Consider the following 21218-nt stretch of genomic DNA (forward strand, 5'->3'; position numbering starts at 1 on the left):
CTTTAATTTAAAAAAAGAAAAAAGAAAAAAAACAAACTTTACTGGACTTGTCCATACATATTTATAGGTGATCTCATCTATCTAGAGAAATAAAAGAGTTAACTAACAAAGTCCCATATTTCATCAAATCTAAAACATCAATTATAAGACACATCAGTATTTTATACATCACCAGGAATTTTTAAATGTTTAAAATGTTTACAATTTTAAAATGTTACAATTAACTACAAGTTGTCATCAATTAATAATGATTTCAGGAGCATTCAAATGTGTACCTCAGACCAACAAAATGCAGTATCCTAACATATACATCCATAAGCAAAATACTTAGAACCCAGCAGGGAGATGGATAAAGAATATGAACAGGCAAATTACAGAAGAGGAAATAACATGGCTAAGGAGCATGTGAAGAAACGACAACCCTCACCAGGAATCAGGAAATGTAACAGAAAACAAGAAGATGCCACTGTCCACTGATACTGGAAAGCTTTTAAAATTTTATTATATAACATACTTGGTGAAGATGTGGGGAAATAGATACTGATGTCACTTCTAGTCAAGACATAAATGTGTGCCCACTTTTAAGGGGCAAGTTGGCAGTATCTGTTTAAATGTACGTACTGTTATCACCTAACAATTCCACTTCTTAGAATAACAAAAATTTATCTGAGGAAAAAAAAAATATATATATATATACACATATATATATAGAATCTATGTGTGTGTCTCTGTGTGTGTACATATATCTCTGTCATTAAAATAAAATAAACTTTTTTTAAAGTAGGGTTCTAACTTCCAGCTCTATGGGAATTTGCCTTGGGTAGCCCAAACACTATGATGTAGCAAAGGAAATGTTACTTTCTCAACCTTCCTCTATAGAATGCCTCCAGCCCGAGGAAACATCTTGGTTGCTATTTACTGATCCTAGTTAAAGTTCATCTGTTGTGGGCTAGGTCCTAAATCCTGACTTTCCCCTCAGTGCAGTAACTGTTATAGCCCAGATAATTGTAATGAATAAAATATCTTACAATAAACACTTTAAGACACATACCGGCAAGAAGCTGCTTTGCTACAGAAGGTCGACTTGTTTCCTGTGGGAATGTGTCCTTTGCTGTGAGGGGCCTCCTCTCACCCTTTGGTGATGTACTTGGCCATCTCTCCAAGGCCTTTTGGCTACCGATAGGAAATCTGCTCCGAATTTCACTGAAACATTTTTTCACCTTTTTTGGTGACAGTTTCTTTTCCAGGAGAGATTCCAAAGCCTGCCACAAAAACAATCAATTATTCTCTTAGTTTATCTCACAAAAGTATGACTTTTAATCACAAAACTGAAAATAAGGACTCCAGGGAAATGTGTTATTAAATGGCTATCTCTAACAGTTAACACAATCTTAATTAAAACATGTTATTATTTAGGATATCGAATTAATCAGTAACAATTTCTGTGAGTACTTTCAGATGTGTAGCTCACTAAAGCCAATAGCAAAGACATAATGAATATGACTACTTTTAAAGGCATTCAAATCTTAAAGGATCATCATTTTAGAAATTAACTATAGTCTTCAGAATATTATCCCATCTGCTTCAAAAGCATTTAAATCATCAACAAAAATCTCATAAACTCAAACAGTCTTTTAAGTGGGCACATATACTGCATTTAACATACATTTTCCTGAACTAAAGACCACTTAATAGGTCAACAAGAGTGGAGGGTCTGTGTCTCACCTTCCTAAAAAAAGGCATTTCCTCTAATAAGTTCCCACCCATCCATTACTGGGAAGTCAGGGCCCAGTCTCCACCTGGTCAGGACAGATTAAGGACAACTGAACACGGTCAGGAAGATTTAGTTCAGAGAACAGTAATATAGTAAGAAAACATGCTGTGAAATGATGTAGGGCCGCAAGAGGAAAAATAACACATTTCTTGCATTTTGAAAAGTAGGGGAGATAAACATTCTGTTTAAGAAACATTAGGTTAAAGGTACTCTTACTCAAGCTCAAAATGTAGGAGAGGGACTAGAGAGTCTCTTCAGATCCTTTATAGGATTATGAAGATGTGTACTCTAAATTATTTTGGCCAATAAATGTTTCTTATGGATACGTTAAAAAAGCATCACGACTTGAGATGCTGCCTAAAATTCTGAGGTCTGCATTTGACAACAGCATTCCTCACAGTGAGTTCTATATACACGAATGTAACCAATGAAAATCACAAACACATTTGCTTGATAATGAAACTGTGAAGGCAGAAGTGGCCTTAAAGACCACCAAGAGCTGGTTAATGGTGGTAGAACTGGAGTGTCATTTAGTCTAGAACTCTCTCCACTATCCACCTTTCTTCTACAGCTAACAGCTTACTATGCCACGCTAACATAAAGATCACCTTTCTATTTGTGGATGAAAATGTATGGCATAGGGGAACTAATACTAGCATGGGAGTCAGAAAATAGAATTTGATGCCTAGCTCTCAAGAAAAATAACTGTCATCTCTCCGACGTTTGCTTTTCTAAAAAAACTTAACCTGTACAACAGCAGTAAAACCCATTGCAAAGCATACTGCCATAGAAAGGGTCAAATGGCATAATTACATGGAAACACCATGCAAACTTCAGAGAGCTATAAAATTAATGTGTCTTTGTCACCAATGAAAACTAAGAACACTATCAATTCCTGTCTAATACATGCCAGCTGTGATTTCTAGACGTCTCTAGCTATATCACAAGATTTGAGGCTCTGATTCCATATACTGTACCTTTAAGTGTTTCTTCTTTTCTAAAATCCATCTAAATTAAACACTGATATTCTAATCTAAGAATGCTTTACTGGTTTCCTTTTCTATGCTAACAAATTTTTTTCTCAAATGGCATGGGCCAGGGAATGGGACATTCTGTTTAGTTAATGAACCTGGTTTAAAGTTGTTACATGTTTTATATTCAAGTGACCAATTTTCGAAGCAGTGAAATACGATAATACAGACTAGACTGTAAAAATAGCAAAACAAAAAGAAGTGTTTCTTCTGCCCTCTGCAAAGCTTTAACTCACTAGGCAATGGCTTTGTCTTGTATTCTCCATAAATCCTAACGAAACTAGGTAATAGTAAGCATTACTTCCAATGCACCTCTAACAAAAATTGGAATTAATTCCTTACCTCAATTTGTTGCAGAATATCTATAACCACATCAGGAACAGAAGAGTCTGCATCCAGCTTGACAGAACAAAGTGAAAGCTGGCGAATAAGGCTGCCCAGTTCCTTACACCGAGCAGGAAGTGGATGCTCCCCTCGGTCAGTAAACTGAGTGACAAACATCTGTAAGGCCCGAATGGCTCCTCTATGGGCAGCCGCCAGCTTAGACATTGCCCATGACTGGTAATAAACAAGATGAGAGAAGTTATTTCCATACTCAGAACTTGCTAACATTCACCCAACTTCTAAGAATATTTATAGCCTGTCTTCTTTCTGTATAAAGTGCTTTCTATCGTGAAAACTTTTTCATAGTAAAGGGAGTTGTAAAGTTTAAAGTTTTCTAGTGGCAGTCTTTTCCTTACTACTTCCAATTTTTTATACCAGCAGCAACAACAAAAATCTATTTTTTAGAACCTGTTCCTTGGAAGGCAACCATATTCAGAATATGTAAGGTGCTCACTCTCTCACTAACAGGTTTCTGCAAGTACTGAAAATAACATTAGTGCAGAGGGTCCTACACAATACTAACAAAACACTGGGAAATGTCATTTATAAGCAAGTATTGATCATAATTTAATTGCAGCATACCTTCTTAGTGTGTTTAATTTTATGTGGACTCAATTTATCCAATTCTTCCTGGATTTCTTTTACCTGTTTTGTAAAGGGGAAAAAAGAAAACTTCATACCTTTCCATTGATCTTTTTTGTAGAAAAGGATACATCGATATATCTCCTCTTGTCCAAATATAACCATTATTAATTCAAGTCACTTGAAAATGAAAAAAAGGCTCTTCATTCATGCACCCAAAAAACAGTTACTGGTTTCCAGTTCAAGATGGTGAATAGGCAGTGTTCACCTTCCATCCCTTGGTCCCCAGTGTAATAGGAATGTAGCATGAAGGAGTGAAGGTGGAGGTGACTCTGGAAATGTAGGCGGGCCGGATCGTGAAGTCTTACATGCCACGCTGAAGAGTTTAGCTTTCATCCTCTAAGTTACAGAGAGCCACTAAAGTCTTTTAAGCAGAGGTCTGACATGGTAAGATTCATGTTTTAGAGCAATCTCTACGGCAGCAGTGTAGAATAAGAACTGAAATAGAACCCAAAAGAATACACTGCAAAACCTAACTCAGGCATTTTCTTTTAAATGAAAAAGTACAGCTTTTGGTTCAAGCAATAAAGGCTAACGTGTGACTTCAGTGACCAGAAATGAGTAAAAGGCTTACTAATGTATAAGGCATGAAAGTCACAACAAACACTTTTTAAAAATCCATCACAATGTAAAGAACGTAAATGCCTGTGTATCAGCTACTAAAGATGTCCTCAAAGACACTTAACATGGTCTTTACTCTTTGCTGTTTACCAAATTATTTACTATTACAAGCTTCTATACATTATAAACATGAAATAGATGGGAAACTAACAAGGTACCTTTCCTCTAAGACTGGGGTCCATAGCTAGGACCAAGGGTTCAGGGTAACTGATCCACCTGACTTCCCATGCAAAAATATGTGCTATATAATGTATAAGCATCTTGGGGGTGGGGAGGAGTGGCTTTTAATAGATTCTCAAAGGTCTATGACCTCAAAAAGTCAAGAACCAGTTTAAGGAGTTTGGCGACACACACACACACACACACACACACACACACATACACGCAGATTACAAAAAGAAAGAGAATTATTTGCCCATGTGTTCAGGTAATTGAGCCTCACAAATCTGTCAGAACTTGTATGGAATACTCTAGTGCTAATCTTTCTGAGACAAAAGGAAAACAGAAACTCTCTAAGGAAGCGGTACACAAGGCTGACTGCCCTACTTCTCCCTGAACTTTTCACACCTGCTGCTGGAGGACGTAGAGCATTCGGGCAGAGCGAGCAGCTTGCTCCTGTCTCCTGATACGGATTCGACGTTCTTCATCTGGATCCAAAGCTTCTTCTAGTCTATCTGAAAATATTAATAGTTTTCCCCAAAAGTGGATTATAAACCATATATTAAAACTTACAAAGACTTCAATTACTTGCAGAAATAATAAAGTTGAAGATCTCTGGTTTTATTAAGAAAAAAATGAGGCTATCGTAACAGAAAATTTCATTTTTCATCAGCCAAGAAACCAGCAGTAAGTGGAGCTGTGTACTGACTGAGAGATGGAAGGGACAAGAAGACATTTACTCCATCAAGCTCCCCTCCAGCCAGAATTCCCACTGGACAGCGATTTCACTATGAGGCAACTCTTACTATTTTAGAATTCCTTATATTGAGCCAAAATCTGTTATTCTTGCTATTTTTTCAAAAACTTTTTATTGGCCTGTTTTTATGTTTAGCAAGATTAGTTTTACAATGTAAAGAAGGTATTAATAAATGCCTATTGATCAGCCACTAAATATGTCCTGAAAGACACTTAACATGGTCTTTAGTCTGTGCTGTTTAATAGAGAATAATCAAATGTTGAATTTGAAAGAGAAATCCTGGCCAGGCGTGGTGGCTCACCCCTATAATCCCAGCACTTTGGGAGGCTGAGACGGGCGGATCACCTGAGGTCAGAATTTCAAGGCCAGCCCGGCCAACATGGCAAAACCCTGTCTCTACTAAAAATACAAAAATTAGCCAGGCGTGGTGGTGTGCACCTGTAATCCCAGCTACTCGGGAGGCTGAGGCAGGAGAACTGCTTGAACCCAGGAGGCGGAGGTTGCAGTGAGCTGAGATCGCACCACTACACTTCAGTCTGGGTGACAAAATGAGACTGTCTTAAAAAAGAGAAGAATAAAAAAAAAGAGAGAGAAACATTAAGATAGCATCTTATTATAAACATTTTTTTTCTTTTTCTTTCTGAGGCAGAGTCTCACACTGTCACCAGTCTCACACAGCAACCTCCACCTCCCGGGTCAAGTGATTCTCCTGCCTCAGCCTCCTGAGTAGCTGGGATTACAGGTCCACACCACCACACTCAACTAATTTTTGTATCTTTGGTAGAGACAAGGTTTTGGCCTGTTGGCCAGGCTGGTCTCAAACTCCTGGCCTCAAGTGATGCACCTGCCTCAGCCTCCAAAAGTGCTAGGATTACAGGTGTGAGCCACCATGCCCAGCCTTAATCTTGATTTCAAAAGACAAGTCTTTTCTCTAACATATTAAGATAGCAAGTCTCAAAATTATTTGAGTGTCTAGAGTCTTCATGTATTTCTCAGGAAGCATACCCTTGTACACACTGGTACTCTATATCTTGAAAAGATTGGTTCAAAGAAATTGTTTCTGGAAAACTGTTTGAAGAAGATGCAATCTATCTATTCCTTCCAGGCTGTGGTTTTCAAATACACTTATACAAACAAATTCTTATACGAAACTCCAATATACTCCAATTATCAAAGAAAAGAGAGTCTTCAATTAGTAAAAGTGTATAAGTTCAAATTTTTAATATTTACTCTTTAAAACATCAAACAATGCAAAGAGTATAAGGCTGTTTTGAAGAAAGCAAAAATCTGAAGTCAGGAGTTGTAGATACAGATGCAGTCTCAAGAGACCCTATATGTCCAATTACTTTCATCTCGTTTGGGCTGCACGGTAGGGGAAAATCCGGATTCACATACTTCTATGAACATAAATGGAACGGGCTTAGGTGGGGGATTTGAAGGCTCACTGCAGATGATTCCCATGCAGCACTTGCAGCTGTCTACAGAGCAGCATTGGGAAGCACAAATGGGCCTTCGGGGCTACTTCAAAGGGGGTCTGCAGCCAGGGGCCATCGCAAAATATTATTAACCCATGAAAGGTAAGTACAGAAATTTAAAGTATATGTTTACGTGTTTCCATAGCAGTTTGCCGCTACTGTGACATTTTTATTATAGTTCACAAAGTATTGACTTATGACACATTGAAAATTCATGTAAATAAAATAAACCAACCCAGTCCTTCCCCACAGAGACTTTGAAAGCTCTGTTCTAACAGTTCCCTGGTATTAGGCCAGATCACCAGAGCAGTGGGCCTTGTGGCTTTGTTCCCCTGGTTGCAGGGCTTCCAATCAAAGTAGGTAGGGGTCCATGCCACAGGCTGACACTAATGAATATCAAGAGAAACAAGCCACAACATTTCTGTTATTTTTATGCTGGAATGTTTTTGAATTATTCATGATATTATACAACACACTCTTTAAGAAGACCTGCAGGAGAAATTTCTTTCTGGCCTTAATATGTGGAATAATTGTTTTCCTTACACAATTGTTTTTTTCTGTCTTAGACTTTGTAAATTCTCCAAGTGATTGACGTTCCCTCTTTAGCTGGCTCCTAGGAAGCTCGGAAGCAAATCTGTGACTCATCCCTAGTAAATGTTTTTCCTTTCCTTATTGTTTCCTTTGCCACAATATCCTCATGTGCATTTTTGTTTTATCTTATTCAATCACAGGTATTTCTTAAGGTACCTTAAATTCTTTACATAAGATGCATATATGTACATATGCATATATTAATTAAATTGAAAATGCAAACAATAATTCTAGACTATGTACTACCCTAGTGCAACAGTTTCTTTTGATGCTCAACTCCATACCCCTTGCAATCTGAAAGCTGGGCTTGGTTCCCTACTTGTTAGTTACGGTAACCCCAAATTCTCCACGTGGAACCAGTCTTCTACTCAGCAGGGAAATACAAGGGCCCTGAGAACACTGCAGAACTGTAGAAAACCATATATGATGATTAAACTCCTTCCTTCCTACCCTGTGCTCACTTTACACATATACCCACAACTTCCCTTGTCACTGGTGTGTACTCACCTAAATACTGCCCAAGTGAGAACTGGTTTTACCTATAATATAAATACATTATGCTCTCTTTTCAAGCAAATTGAAAAATAATTTTCCCAGAAGAGGGAAAACATTATAGGATAATTTGCACTCAGGTCCCAGAAGACCTAAGGTTCAGCCAACATTAATGCCACCTCGTAGGCTGGGCCCTCAGTCAGTGGACATTTGAAGGGCAGCCACAGTGAAGAAGTTCTTTCATGTCCCTCTGCTGGAAAGAGGAGCTGGGGCAAGACACTGTTCAAACTCCAAGCCTAACTGTCTTGTCCTGAGTACTCACACTCCAGTGAACCAACTCACAGAAGGAAGGAATGAAATTGCTATAGGGGTTGAGGGTCCTCAAGGAATGCATTTAAACTACCCCATACTCACAGCCTTAGGTCGAAGTAAAGAATCTAATTTTTCTCACCTTTTTTAGTTACCTCTTCAATTTTGTGGATACAACTGCTCAGTTCTTTCTGGAGTCGCTGGACTTCTAGCAGGCTTTTCTGTTCACTTATGTTTTTGTGGTCACCTATCCTGGGATGAGGCTGAAGTCCTGGATCATGGGTGGGTGGCGAATTTGGCACAGTAAGATCTGACCGGCCTGGATGAGATGAGTAAAGGTATACTTTGGCACCGGAGCTGGAGATTTCTACTTTGGATGGCTGGTGGCTGCACTGACAGGCTGCTTGACTCTTTGATTCCTTCCTTTCCACCCTGTGGTCGGGTATTTTATACTTAGTATGTCCACACTTCTGAGAGCTTTGAGGCTGACTTCTGAGATGATGTTCTTTTATATGTTTTTCAAATTGTCTTCGTTTCACATCTCTTCTGGCTAGGTGGACAGCATAGCTAAGTCTCTCTTGGGATATGACGGAAAATGAAACAGAACTGCCTAGGTCAGGACCAACTCTACAATCTGCATCTTTACAATGGTATGATTCATTGTATGAGTGCTTCAGTTTTTCAATTCTAATGGCATGTGGGCAAGAATATCGGATCGCCAAGTTGCTTGAATGTGTAGGAACATTCCTATTAAACTGCAGCTGGTTCTTTAAAAAGCAAATAAAAGTAAGCAGACATCAGAAAAATTTCATATTGCACAGTTGGTATATGTCTATAATCAAATTTCTAAAATTTTGCCACCATATCATTAGTGCTAAGAGGCATTTTTCTGTTTTACTGATAGACACAGCCACGCGCCTACACCCTTGGGTTCATCACATACCCCTGGTTCTATCCTACAATCATCCAGTCCCATACTATTATCCTTCTGTTTACTAATGTCATACTGGGAACCATCTCTAAAAGTCAACCCAGAAAGCTTCAAGCAGCAACCACTAAGTCCTTCAATTTCCCAGTTATGGACTTCCGTCCTATTTCAAAATGTCAGGCCCCAGCAAGTGACCAATATAACCCATTGAAGCTTTCTTAAAATTTGCTCCACGGACAGATCCAAGCCATCTGATAGTACTTCTTCAGGTCTTCCTGAGACTTCATTTGGTGGCTGGATCCATCTTTTACCCTGCCCCTAAGTGTATCTCACTTGAAACAGTCCGCTTATGCTTTCTTACACAGGCTCAAGTTTTTGTCAGTTTTCCTCATAATAAATACAAGTTTTGTTTCGTTTTGCACTTAAACATAAACATGTTTCTATATCCCTACAGCTTTTATTTATCATTGTTGCATTTTCCAAAATCCAATGAATGGTCTTTTCATGCCTAACTATAATGTTAATATTAAACATTTAGATTGTTCCAGTTTTTCCACTAATAGAAATATTACCTCAATTAATATCTCCATGCATTTAGTTTTTTAACCTTTTAAAATTATTTCCTTAGGATAAATGATCTGTTCTGGGATTATCAGGTTAAAGGAAAGAAACGATTTTATGGCTTTAAATATGTACCCTCCTTAGGCCTACCAGAATGAACCTGTCAAAGACCGGTCAATAGCCTGAGAAGAATCCGTGCCTACAAATTCAATGAACCCAGTCCTGTGATGCCGTGACCTTGGAGATGGCCTCCCCTGCTCTCACAATCAATGTGTTTATATAATTACAGGCATCAAGAGTCACTTAAAAATAATCAATTGTGACAAAACTTCAGGGAAGTATTTCGGATTTTTAAAAAGTAGTTAAAAAGCTCACTAAAGAAAAAACAAATAGGTACCATCTGAAAGATACACAGACTGATGAACAGTGTTTGTCATTTGAGGTCAGGAGTTTGAGACCAGCTTGGCTAACATGGCAAAACCCCATCTCTACTAAAAAATATATAAAAATTAGCTAGGTGTGATGGCACATGCCTGTAATCCCAGCTACTCAGGAGGCTGAGACACAAGAATCGCTTGAGCCTGGGAGGTGGAGGTTGCAGTGAGCCGAGACTGAGCCACTGCACTCAAGCCTGGGTGACAGAGGAAGACTCTGTCTAAATAATAATAATTATTATAATAATAATTATTGAAGTATAAAAAGATCAAAACTGAATAAAAACAGGGAAAAACATATGACCAATTTACCAAAAAAGAGGTCCTTAAGTACATAAAAAGATGTTCAATCTCATAACACAAATTAAAAATACATGGAAATATCATCTCTTACCCAACCGATTAGCAAAAATTTAAAAGTATAGCAATATATGCTGTTGGTGAGGCTGTGGGAAGCAGGCGCCCTCATAGAAGAGGTGCTGGTGGTCATGCAAATTGGCATAATTCTTATGGAGGGGAATTTGGCAATCGCTAACAAAAACACATGCATTCATCACTTTTTTTTTTTTAATTAAAAAGATTTAGCACAGGAAAGAAAGAAAGGACACTTGAAAGAGACCCAAGCAGGCAACTTGAAGGACAAGTATCACATTTAACTTTTGACCCAGGAGTCTCACTTCTAGGAATTTACCCTGTAGACACACCTCCGACAATAAACATGTATAGGGTTACTCACTGCTGTATTGTTTGTAACTGTAAATTATTAGAATCAATCTGAGTCCCCATGAAGCAGAGTAGCTGAATAAACAATGATCTATCCACAAACTGGAGTAAAATGAAGATATAAAAAGAAAAATGAGGAAGATCTCTGTGACACTTCTATGAATTAATGTGGAGAGACTGGAATATATTGTTCAGCAGAAAGCACTATGTGCAAAAAGTATATTTATAATACACTACCCTTCATATAAGAAAAGAAGACATGAGAAAATATATATACATCTGAATCACTTGTGCAAAAAGAAACAGAAAACAAAAATCAGAGACTAATGAGATTAGTTATCTACAGGGAACCGGTAGGAATAGGAAGGAAAGGACAGAGGGAATGGGGTAGCAGATAACTTTTCTGAATATACCTTTTTGTATATTTGGAACCATGTTAATGTTTCACATATACACGAGAGACAGGAAGAAAGAAATGAATGAATGAAGGGAGGAAGAGGGAAAGGAAGGAAAAAAAAAATCCATAAGGATAGTGGAAAACCCCCAAATAAATACCAACAGAAACCAATGAACCAAACTGAATCTCAGATAAGTAACATAACCACGCTAAAAAGTGAAGATGAAAAAAATTAACCCCAGTAACTTTTGAATATAGCATTTGGACTATATGCTGTCAGGCTAAAGACAGATGTATTCTAAACAAATACTGAACTCTAATTTTGCAGGCTTCTTCTTGAGCAGAGACACGGATTACAATTCGGAAACTACCTTTTGTACATTCCAGAACTGAGCAAAAACGTAAATATATTGTGGATAATGATAGCCAGCTTTCATGCTCTGGGACAAGGGAGTTGGAAATATGTAGTGTTGGATTTGAATTGGAGATACCTGTGTGAACTTGTGAGTTTTAATACAGACATATAGGCAGACAGACACAGAAAGATACATAGACAGCAAGAGAAGGAGGAAGGAAAGAGAAAGAAAGAAAGAGGAAGGAGATGAGAAAGTGTAGCTACAGACATGTGAGTACGGGTGTGCATTTATGAATGTGTGTACATGTATGTATACGCACACAAGTATACATCTATTTCCTAGTTCTGTCCTCTGAGAGGGCCTAAAACAATGACATGATAGTATCAAGGAGCACATCCAGCCCCAGATAGTCACTTTTTAAATTTCATTCTCCACTGAAGAATCAAAGTCTCCTTGGATAAATGGTTAATTCCAGGGCCAGGACAAAGAAAAGACAAGTTGAGCCTGGAGTATCTTTTATTTATTTATTTATTTATTTATTTATTTATTTATTTATGAGACGGAGTCACCCAGGCTGGAGTGCAGTGGCACGATCTTGGCTCACTGCAACCTCTGCCTCCTGGGTTCAAGTGATTCTACTGCCTCGGCCTCCCAAGTAGCTGAGATTATAGGTGTGCACCATCATGCTCAGCTAATTTTTTTGTATTTTTTAGCAGAGATGGGGTTTTAGCAACATGGGGTTTCACCATGTTGGCCAGGCTGGTCTTGAACTCCTGACCTCAAGTGATCCTCCTGCTTTGGCCTCCCAAAGTGCTGGGATTACAGGCATGAGCCACCACGCCCAGCCTTGGAGTGTCTTTTTACACCATAAAGTGGTCAAAGACTGATGAGATCATGTCAAAGAGACACTGGGGCCAACTAGAAGTGGCTCTCACTGGCTAAATCAAAGACCATTTGAACATCAAAATAAATATCTGCACATCAAAATAAATAATGAGAATAAAAATAATAATGAGTCTGTGCTGAAATAAATAAGTAAGTACTAGGAAAAGAAGGGGTTTCCTGGAGCAGTGGGAAAGAGCCAGATTGCAAGGAGTAAGGCAACAAGTAAATGTAGAAGGAAGGGTAAAATTAGAAATCCCCATTTGCCAACCACCATAATAAAAAACTGATTCAGGCAAAAATGCTAAAAGTAGTCGGTGAAAGTTTGAGGTGTTAAAAAGACATTAACATAGTCTCCAAGACAAATAATTACAAAAAGCAAAGGAGTAACTTTACAATGAAAAAACCAGGCAGATACCACCTTAATCAAATGATGAAAGTCAACACTGCTAGTGCTGGGACTAAATTGGCAGCATGTACTTGCTGATAGGGTGTCCTGAGAAGCACTCAGTATCATTCAGTGGTTCTCCTGCCAAAAGTGCATTACCTGAATGTAATTGTGAGAAGACATCAGGCAAATCTAAATGGAGAGAAAATCCACAAATAACTGGCCTATATTCTTAAAAAAAATCAATGTCACAAAACCTAAAAACAGACTCAGAAATCAGATTAAAGGAGACTACCGAGGCATGACAATGTAAGGCACCGTATGATCTTGGATTTTCTTTTCCTATAAAGGACACTATTAGGACAACTAACAAAATCTCAGTAAGGTCTGCAGATTACATGATAGTATTAATTTAATGTTAATTTCCGATTCTGATCATTGTACTATGGTTATATAATAGAATTCTTTATTTTTAGGAAAAAAATACTTAGAGGTAAAAGGGCACTGTGTCTGCAATTTACTCGTAAATGGTTTAGAAAATAATTTGTGTGTGTATAGAGATAGTGAGAGAGAGAAGGAGGGAATACGTAGCAAAATGTTAGCATTTGAGGAATCTGGGAGAAGAGTATCCAGGAATTCTGTGGACTATTCTTGCAACTTTTCTGTCAGTCTGAAATTATGTCAAAAAATTTTTTTAAATTTCTTTGTACACCACAATAAGATATTATTAAACACCCATCAGAATGGCTAAAAAGACAACAACAAGTGTTGACAAAGATGTGGAGCGACTGGAGCTCTCATACATTGTCAGCAGGAATGTAAAACGGTACCACCACTATGTAAAAAGGTCCAATGGTTTGTTATAAAACTAAATATACACCTAGCCCATGACTCAGCAATTTCACTGTTGGATATTTACCCAAAAGAAATGAAAACATGTTCATAAAAAGATCTGTATAAGAATGTTCATAGCAGCTTTATTTATAATAATCCCAAATTGGAAGCAGCCCAGGTGTCCATTAATTGGAGAACGGATAAACAAACTGTGGTATACTCATAGTATGGAATGAGAAAAAAGGATTAAAAAGGAATAAACTACTGATACATGCAATGACAAGGATGGATCTCAAAAACTTTACAGCTAGTGAAATGTCTTAACACCAAAAAAATATAAAATCCCATTTATATAAGGTTCTAGATCAGGGAAAACTAATCTGTGGTGGAAAAAATAAGAATAGTGGCTGCCTCTGGAGGGGAGGAGTGGGGGTTATCTAGCAAGGGGCATCAAGAGAACTTTCTAGGATAACAGAAATGATCTGTATCTTGATAGAGGTATGGGTTACATATATGTATGCATTTGTCAAAACTCAGCAAATGTGAAAAGATGTACACATTGCAATGTGTACATCTTTCACCATTTCTGACGTAAAATGTATATTGAAAGAAAAAAATCAGTAAACAGGGTGAATTCTTCTTTTTTTTTTTTTTTCTTTTTTGAGATGGAGTCTCACTCTGTCACCCAGGGTGGAGTGCAGTGGCACAATCTCTGCTCACTGCAACCTCTGCCTCCCAGGTTCAAGCGATTCTCCTGCCCCAGCCTCCCAAGTAGCTGGGATTATAGGTGTGCACCACCACGCCCAGCTAATTTTTGTATTTTTAGTAGAGATGGGGGTTTCACTATGTTAGTCAGGCTGGTCTCGAACTCCTGACCTCAGGTGATCCGCCCGCCTGGACCTCCCAAAGTGCTGGGATTACAGGCGTGAGCCACCGCATCTGGCCCTAAACAGAGTGAATTCTAATGTACAACATGCATATGGAAGTAGTTTGGATACTCATGCCTGCAACTGACTTTGAAATGTGTCAAAAAATAAGATGGATTGATGGATGGATCTCTAGAGGGATGACTGAGTGACAGACATGCAACGAAACAAGTAAGTGAAATATAATGGAATCTAGGTGAGGTGTTCATTGTAAAATTCAACTTTGCTGTATTTTTAAAGATTTTCATAATATAATGCTAGGGGAAAAGACATTTTTGAGACAACTGAGTAAAGCTGAATAAAGACTGGTTATTGGATAACAGGCAATTTTTTGGGTCCATTTCTTATAAGAAATGGTATAAGAATAGTATTATGATTAAGTACGAGAGTTCATTTTTAGGAGAAGTATTCTCAAATATTTAGAAGTATCATGTTGACTGCAATTTGCTTTGAGGTGATTCTGCAAAAATTTTAAAGACAGATGGTTGAGTAGGTAGAAAAACAGAAAAAATTGTTAGCAATTGCTGAATCTAGGAGGTGATTTCAAAAGTGTTCACTGTCCTTTTCTTTCAAATTTTCTTTATGTTTGAAATATTTAATAATAAAAATCTCAAGCAAAAATAGAACTACCTGGGTCTGAAGTACTTTGGGGTCGCTCCTCCCATCAAGTTGGGTCCTAGGTGCTAGATGAACACAGGTTGAAGCTGGTTGGCCTGGTCCCATAATGTCAGGTAGTACAGAACAATAGTGACAGCCTTGTCATCCGGCAACAGTCTTCCCTAAAACCATTCCTAAAACGAAACAAAGCTACTTCAGACCAACAGCGTTGAACAAGGGAAAAGAACAGATAAAACACAGTGCCATGTGCATGTAGCAATATACTAGAAGTAGCCAATAGTAACCTCATACTGAGAGTGACTGCTTAAAGACAGGTAAATGATAGTTTCTTCCATTTATAAAAGCAACCACACTTTGGAAGTTCCCAATTTCAAAAACAAAAAAAAAAAATAGGGGAACACTTACTATTTTAATAATAATCTCTTGAGCCCTTTCCATTCCAAATTTCATATCTCAAAGGTCTCCAGCAAGGCGTTATTCCCAAAACAGAGCTTTGCCATGGTAAACTAGCATGTTCCAGCAGGGTGGTTTTTGGACACGCAGTCTACATTAACAAGTCTTAATACTAGTCAGAAAGCAGTATGCTTCACTCTGTCAGGTGGCCCGAAGGCACATAACTCTCAATGACTCTAAGTAAACCTGTAGCATCAGAATTCCTCGATTCAAGCCAGGATCTGCCATTTGGAGAGCTGAATGATTTCTCTCAATCTTCATTTCCCCCGATCTTTCCCCCACCCTACACATATGTACACAAGATAATAGATATGAAAGCACTCGGTAAGCTATCAAGGGCTACACCCTTATCATTGCCTTGCCCTATTCTGAAGGCCTCATTATAGACTTTACTATCCCTGCCACTCACGTACTGATCACGTATAGTATTGTCTCATATTGTTATTTACCTATTTCACATGTATATGTCTCATCTTCCCAGCCAGACAAGGCGACTTGAGGGGAAGGGCCTTGTCTTGCTCTTCTATTTCCCATTACAAAGTGCTCTGAGCATAGTACACAATTTAGCATTTGTTGAGTTAAGCTGATTTTCTGTGAACTGACTAGTTTTAAATCTCTGGGGAATTTGTTCTCTCAAAAAATCCTACAGTAAATCAATTGGGAAATTCAAGGTTTTTTTAAAAAAAACCCTAATTTAAGCTTTTGAATAAATCCAAAATTTGCAGACTAGATTTGCTTAAAGACAGATACTTCTTGGGAATATAAAGACAGCTGTCTAAGAGTCCTTATTTCTAAGGCTGTAGACACACGGTGAAAAAAGCAGATGGGAGGAGGCACACGAGCAAGGCAATCCCAACTGGCTTGACGTTGGCACAGGTGGGTGGCTGGAGTTGCAGAATGAAGGCTGCAGAAATGGGGCCCGGAGATCTGCAACTTTTAAATGGTCAGTACTTCCCTCCTGGCTGCTTCTAGGTGCCAAGGGCCAAATAGTCCATTCTCCACTAGAAAAAAACTAGGTGATCCCCACAGTTCCAGCATGCCTCAAGTGATGCTACACACACACATACACACACACGCACAAAGTCCAGGGACACCCACCCCTAAACTGTCCCCCTGTACAAAGTTCTGGGACTCTCCTTGCAATCTGGCCCTTTCCCACTGCTCCAGGAAACGTCCCAATTTGTCCCTCTACATACCCTGGGGCATCTCCACGAAAACCCTCTCTCCCCCATGCTGAGATGCCCTTACAGCCTGTGCCTTCATCCGCAACCCATGACAAACCTACCCCGAACCTGTTCCCTCCCACACAGCCCCAACTTCTTCCCTACACACACTACTGGAACGGCCCCCTCAATCTAGCCTCCCCCACATAACTCTCTCCCAAATTGCTCCCTCTCACTCTGACTGCAGACACTCCTCCAGCCAGCCTCCTCCCACTTGGCTGTAGGTGGTCTCTGAAATGGCCAAGGCCTATTTCCTCCCTTGAAACTGGGGGTACCCCCACAGCTGTTCTTGTCCCTGACATGCCTAGAGCATTCTCATAGGCTGTTTCTTCCCCCACAGACCTTGGATAGCTCCATAACCTGGCCCCAGGCACACAGGTGTGAGATGTCCCCACAGCCTGGCTGCCCCCGGCCAGTCCCAAAATATTCCCACCTCCTGTCTCATCCTCTGAAGCCCCCACTCCCCCTGTGGACCGTCTCCTCAGCACGGTCAGACCTGAGACACCCATGTCCGCTTCTGCTCCTGAGGACCCAGTCACCCACACCGCAGCAGGCGCACGCCCTGCCATGGGAGCTCCTACAGCTGCAAGCACCCCCAGAGGCAGAGGCACCCTCCCGGCCTCGGGAATGGCTCCACCGTGTCTCCTTCTCCACAGGCCTGAGACACCTTCAGAGCCCGTCTCCCCCTCCACAGGTCCAGGAACCCTGGCAGCTGTGGGCCCCTCAGTGGCCAGTCTCCTTCCCCATATGCCTGAGCCGTCATCCCCAGAGCCAGTATCCCCTACCATTGGCCCAGGAAGCCCGGGAGCTGTGGGCACTCCCACGGCCATGGAACCTCTAGCAGCCACAGGCCTCCCAGCAGTCTGCCTTCTTCCAGACAGGCCAGAGACATGCTCAAAGATGGTCCCCTCCCCCACAGACCCCGGCAGCCCCACAGCCATGGACACTCCTGTAGTCTGTCTGCCTCCCAACAAGCCTGAGACACCCCCAGAGCCAGTCTTCTCCACCATGGGCCCAGGCATCCTGGTCGAGGTGGGCACCTCCATCCTTGTGGGACCCTTGGCATCTGCAGGTTCGCCCACTGTCTCTCTTTCACCCCACAATTCTGAGCCAGTTTCCTCTTGCACAGGCCTAGGCACCCTGGGAGCCACGGGCACCCCACTAGCTGCAGACAGCCCCACAGTGCCAGGCATTCCTGCAGTTTGCTGCCTCCCTGACAAGCCTGAAAAGCCTCCAGCACCAGGCTCCAGCTCCACAGAACCAGGCACCCTAGGAGCCAGAAGGACTTCGGTGGCCACAGGAGCCCTGACCCTCTGTCTCTGTCCCCAGGGTCTTGGAATACCCCCAGAGTCAGTCTCCCCCACAGGCCCAGGCCCCTCAGGCACCATAGGAACCCCAATAGTCTGTCTCCTCCCCCATGGGCCCGGGAAGGCCCCAGAACCACAATCCTCCCCGCCAGACCACAGCTTCTCCCGAGCCACGTGTCCCCCTGAAGCCACGGATTCCTCCCCGCCTGACCACAGCTCCTCCTGAGCCACGGGTCCCCCTGAAGCCACGGATTCCTCCCCGCCAGACCACAGCTCCTCCCGAGCCACGGGTCCCCTCGAAGCCACAGATATTCTGGCAGCCCGAGTCCTTTCCCACAGGTTCAAAATGTCTCTAGAGCTGCCTTCCTGACACACAGGGCCAGACGCCCACACAGCAGCAGGCACTCTGGCAGGCACCTTTCCAGAGCCGGGCACACCCATTGCCATGAGGACCCCTGCTGTGGCACACCCCTGCCGGGGCACATCTGCTGCCCTGGGTATGCCCACCGTCTCAGACACCCCCACAGCCTGCCTCCTCCCACACTGACATGCAACATCTCCACAGCCAGCCTCCTGATCCACTGACCCAGGGACCCCTACAGCTGGAGGCCCCAGACTCTCTGGCTCCCCCACAGCCTGCCTCCTTTCCCACGGGCTCAGAACATTCCCACTACAGGTCTCCTCTCCAAGCCCAGGCACTGCCTCGGCTGGGGGCCCCCCAAGAGCTTGCTGTCCGTCCCACAGGCCCAGGGCCCCGCTGTGGCTCAGCTCTTCTCCCAGGGCTCCAGGTACCACCACAGCCTGGGGCACCCCTACCATCTGTCCCGCTCCCCACAGCCCTGGGACACTCACACAGCCCGTGTCCTTCCCCAAGGCCCTGGGTACCCCTGTAGCCTGTTCTATCCCCCACAGGCCTGGGGCACCCCCAGAACCTGCTGCCTGCTCCCCAGGACATGATGACTCTGCAGTCTGTGCCGCTCCCCGTGACCCTGGAGCACCCCCAGAGCCTGTCTCCACCCACACAGGCTGTCCCCTTTCCCTGAACCCTGGGTCACCTCCACATCTAGTTTCCTCTTCAGTAGCACACGGCACCCCAACAGAGTATCCTGTGCCCCACGGGCCGGGCATGCCCACAGAGTCTGTCTCCTCCACAGCCTGTCTCCTGTAACACACACCTGCGGCACCCACAGAAGTAGGCTCCTCCTCCACAGCATCGGACACCCCCACAGCCTGTCCCCTCCCCCATACGCCAGGGGTGGCCCCACAGACTGCTTCATGTGTCAGAGCCCCAGGAATCTGCGGGGACTGTCCTCTCCCCCACAGACCTGCAGCACCCCCACAGCCGAGCTCTCCCTCCACGGCTCTGGGCGCTCCCACAGCCCCAGGCCACCCCACGGTCCCAGGCTCGCCCACAGTCTGTTCTTTTTCACAAGGGCCTGAGACAAGCCCATAGCCTATCTCCTCCCCAGTCCCAGGAACCCCCACAGCTTCTCCCCTCCACAGGTGCGGGGCCATTTCAGAACTTGACGCCAAAGCCCCAGGCACACTTACAGAAGGAGGCACCCTCCCAGCCTGTCCCTGTCCACAGAAGCCTAAGGCTCTCTCATAAGCTGCCCCTAAGCCCAGAGCTGTGGGCCCTGAGGGGGCCCGAGGGATCCCCCTTGCCTGTCCCTTCACCCAGGGTCCTGTAAGACCGCCGCGGCTTGTCTCTACCCAGGAAGCTCGGCCAGGAACACCCCTTTCGACAGGTCCCTCTCCTGCAGGCACGGGATGGAGCTCGACTCTACTTCCTTCCCCACATCCCGAGGCGGCCCTCATAGCCTGCACCTTCAGCCACAGGTGCAGAATGCTCTCATGGCCCAGAGATCCCGGGCGACCTTTTCTCTCGCAGCCCCGGGGACTTCTATCTTCGGTCTCCTCCTCCCCAGACCCGGTCACCCACACAGCCCCGGCAGGCCCCACTACCTCGGGCTCCCCCACAGCCCCGTTCACCCACACAGCCCCAGGGTCCCTTGCAGCCTCGATGGAGCCTGGGGTCCCAGGAGCTCCCAAAGCCTCATTCGCCCCGGCGGCGTCGGCTGTCTCCGCCGCTTGTCTCGTCCCCCATGGCCGCTGACAGCCCTGTGGCCTGTCTGCACTCACACAGCGCGTCTCCCACTCCGAGGACTTCGCCCGGCGCCTTGCTCCACGGCCTCGAGACGTCCCCGCGCCCCGTCTCTTCCCCCACGGCCGCCGAACTCCCCGCCCCGACCTGCTGGGCCCCACGCAGCGACCCGGCATCTTAGCCGCCTGCTCGCCCCGGCGCAGCCTGGGCAAGGCCCCACGGCGAGTCGCCCGGCTCATAGCTCCAGGGCAGTTCCCTTCCTCCCTACCGCGGCCCTGGGGGTTGTCTTAGCACCTCGCTCCCTAAGCTGCTCCACACACGCACTCACACACTCCGCTCCGGCCTTGCAGCCTTTCTCCCTCCCAGCCCCTCACCCATCCCACCCCCGCCCAGTCTCGGGAACCCGCCCCCAGTCCCAGGCCCCCCTAAAGCCTAGACGGCAGAAAAGGTAACTGGGGGGACAAAGCAACAAAGGCTTTCCGAGTCAGATCTCCTCTCCCCCAAGTCCATGACTCTATGCGGCTTCCCAGAATCCCCCCCAGCCCCGGCCCGAGCCCACCTGGCCTGGGGTGAGGCGCGGCTACTGGGAGGCGGGCAACGGGGGCCCCCAACAAGGCCGCGCTTCCGGCCGCCTGCCCAGTCGCCATAGCAATAGGCGCAGGGCGGCTTGGGAGCCTTTGAGGCCCCGAACTATTTAAGGATCCAGGTGTTACAAGGCGGTAAGTTTTGCAGCCAGTGTCCATGAGGTCGGGGCTGGGACTAGATTAGGGTAGATCTAAGCCTGGGCTTGGGAGTGCAGCTAGCGCAGAAAGATCTGAGGAACTAGAGCAAAAAGCCATGCGGATGGAT

General features: G+C 43.5%; 2 protein-coding genes across 9 annotated transcripts in view; both read right to left on the bottom strand.

The window, feature by feature from the left end:
* The window catches only part of KIAA0753 (KIAA0753 ortholog), a 72564-nt gene extending 51504 nt beyond the window's left edge, over window positions 1-21060 (bottom strand). For 4 of the 8 annotated variants that reach the window (XM_063700560.1, XM_055367301.2, XM_031003204.3 and 1 more), the window contains exons 1-7: window positions 20929-21060; window positions 15295-15455; window positions 8378-9002; window positions 5020-5126; window positions 3772-3834; window positions 3148-3363; window positions 1052-1262 (exon numbers count right to left, since the gene is read on the bottom strand). In XM_063700560.1, the coding sequence (XP_063556630.1) occupies window positions 1052-1262; window positions 3148-3363; window positions 3772-3834; window positions 5020-5126; window positions 8378-9002; window positions 15295-15387 (1315 nt within the window). In that variant the 5' untranslated portion in view covers window positions 15388-15455; window positions 20929-21060. Of the gene's footprint in view, window positions 1-1051; window positions 1263-3147; window positions 3364-3771; window positions 3835-5019; window positions 5127-8377; window positions 9003-15294; window positions 15456-15687; window positions 17314-20407; window positions 20607-20928 lie in introns of those variants that run through there. The other 4 variants (XM_063700562.1, XM_063700561.1, XM_055367300.2 and 1 more) reach the window with 4 other exon arrangements.
* On the bottom strand, window positions 17069-20608 carry LOC129528011 (collagen alpha-2(I) chain). The gene has a single exon (XM_055367296.2). It carries the CDS (start codon window positions 20606-20608, stop codon window positions 17069-17071), a length of 3540 nt encoding a protein of 1179 aa, XP_055223271.2.
* Window positions 21061-21218: the final 158 nt, after the last annotated feature.

Source organism: Gorilla gorilla, chromosome 19 (assembly GCF_029281585.2).
Source record: "Gorilla gorilla gorilla isolate KB3781 chromosome 19, NHGRI_mGorGor1-v2.1_pri, whole genome shotgun sequence".
NCBI lineage: Eukaryota > Metazoa > Chordata > Mammalia > Primates > Hominidae > Gorilla > Gorilla gorilla.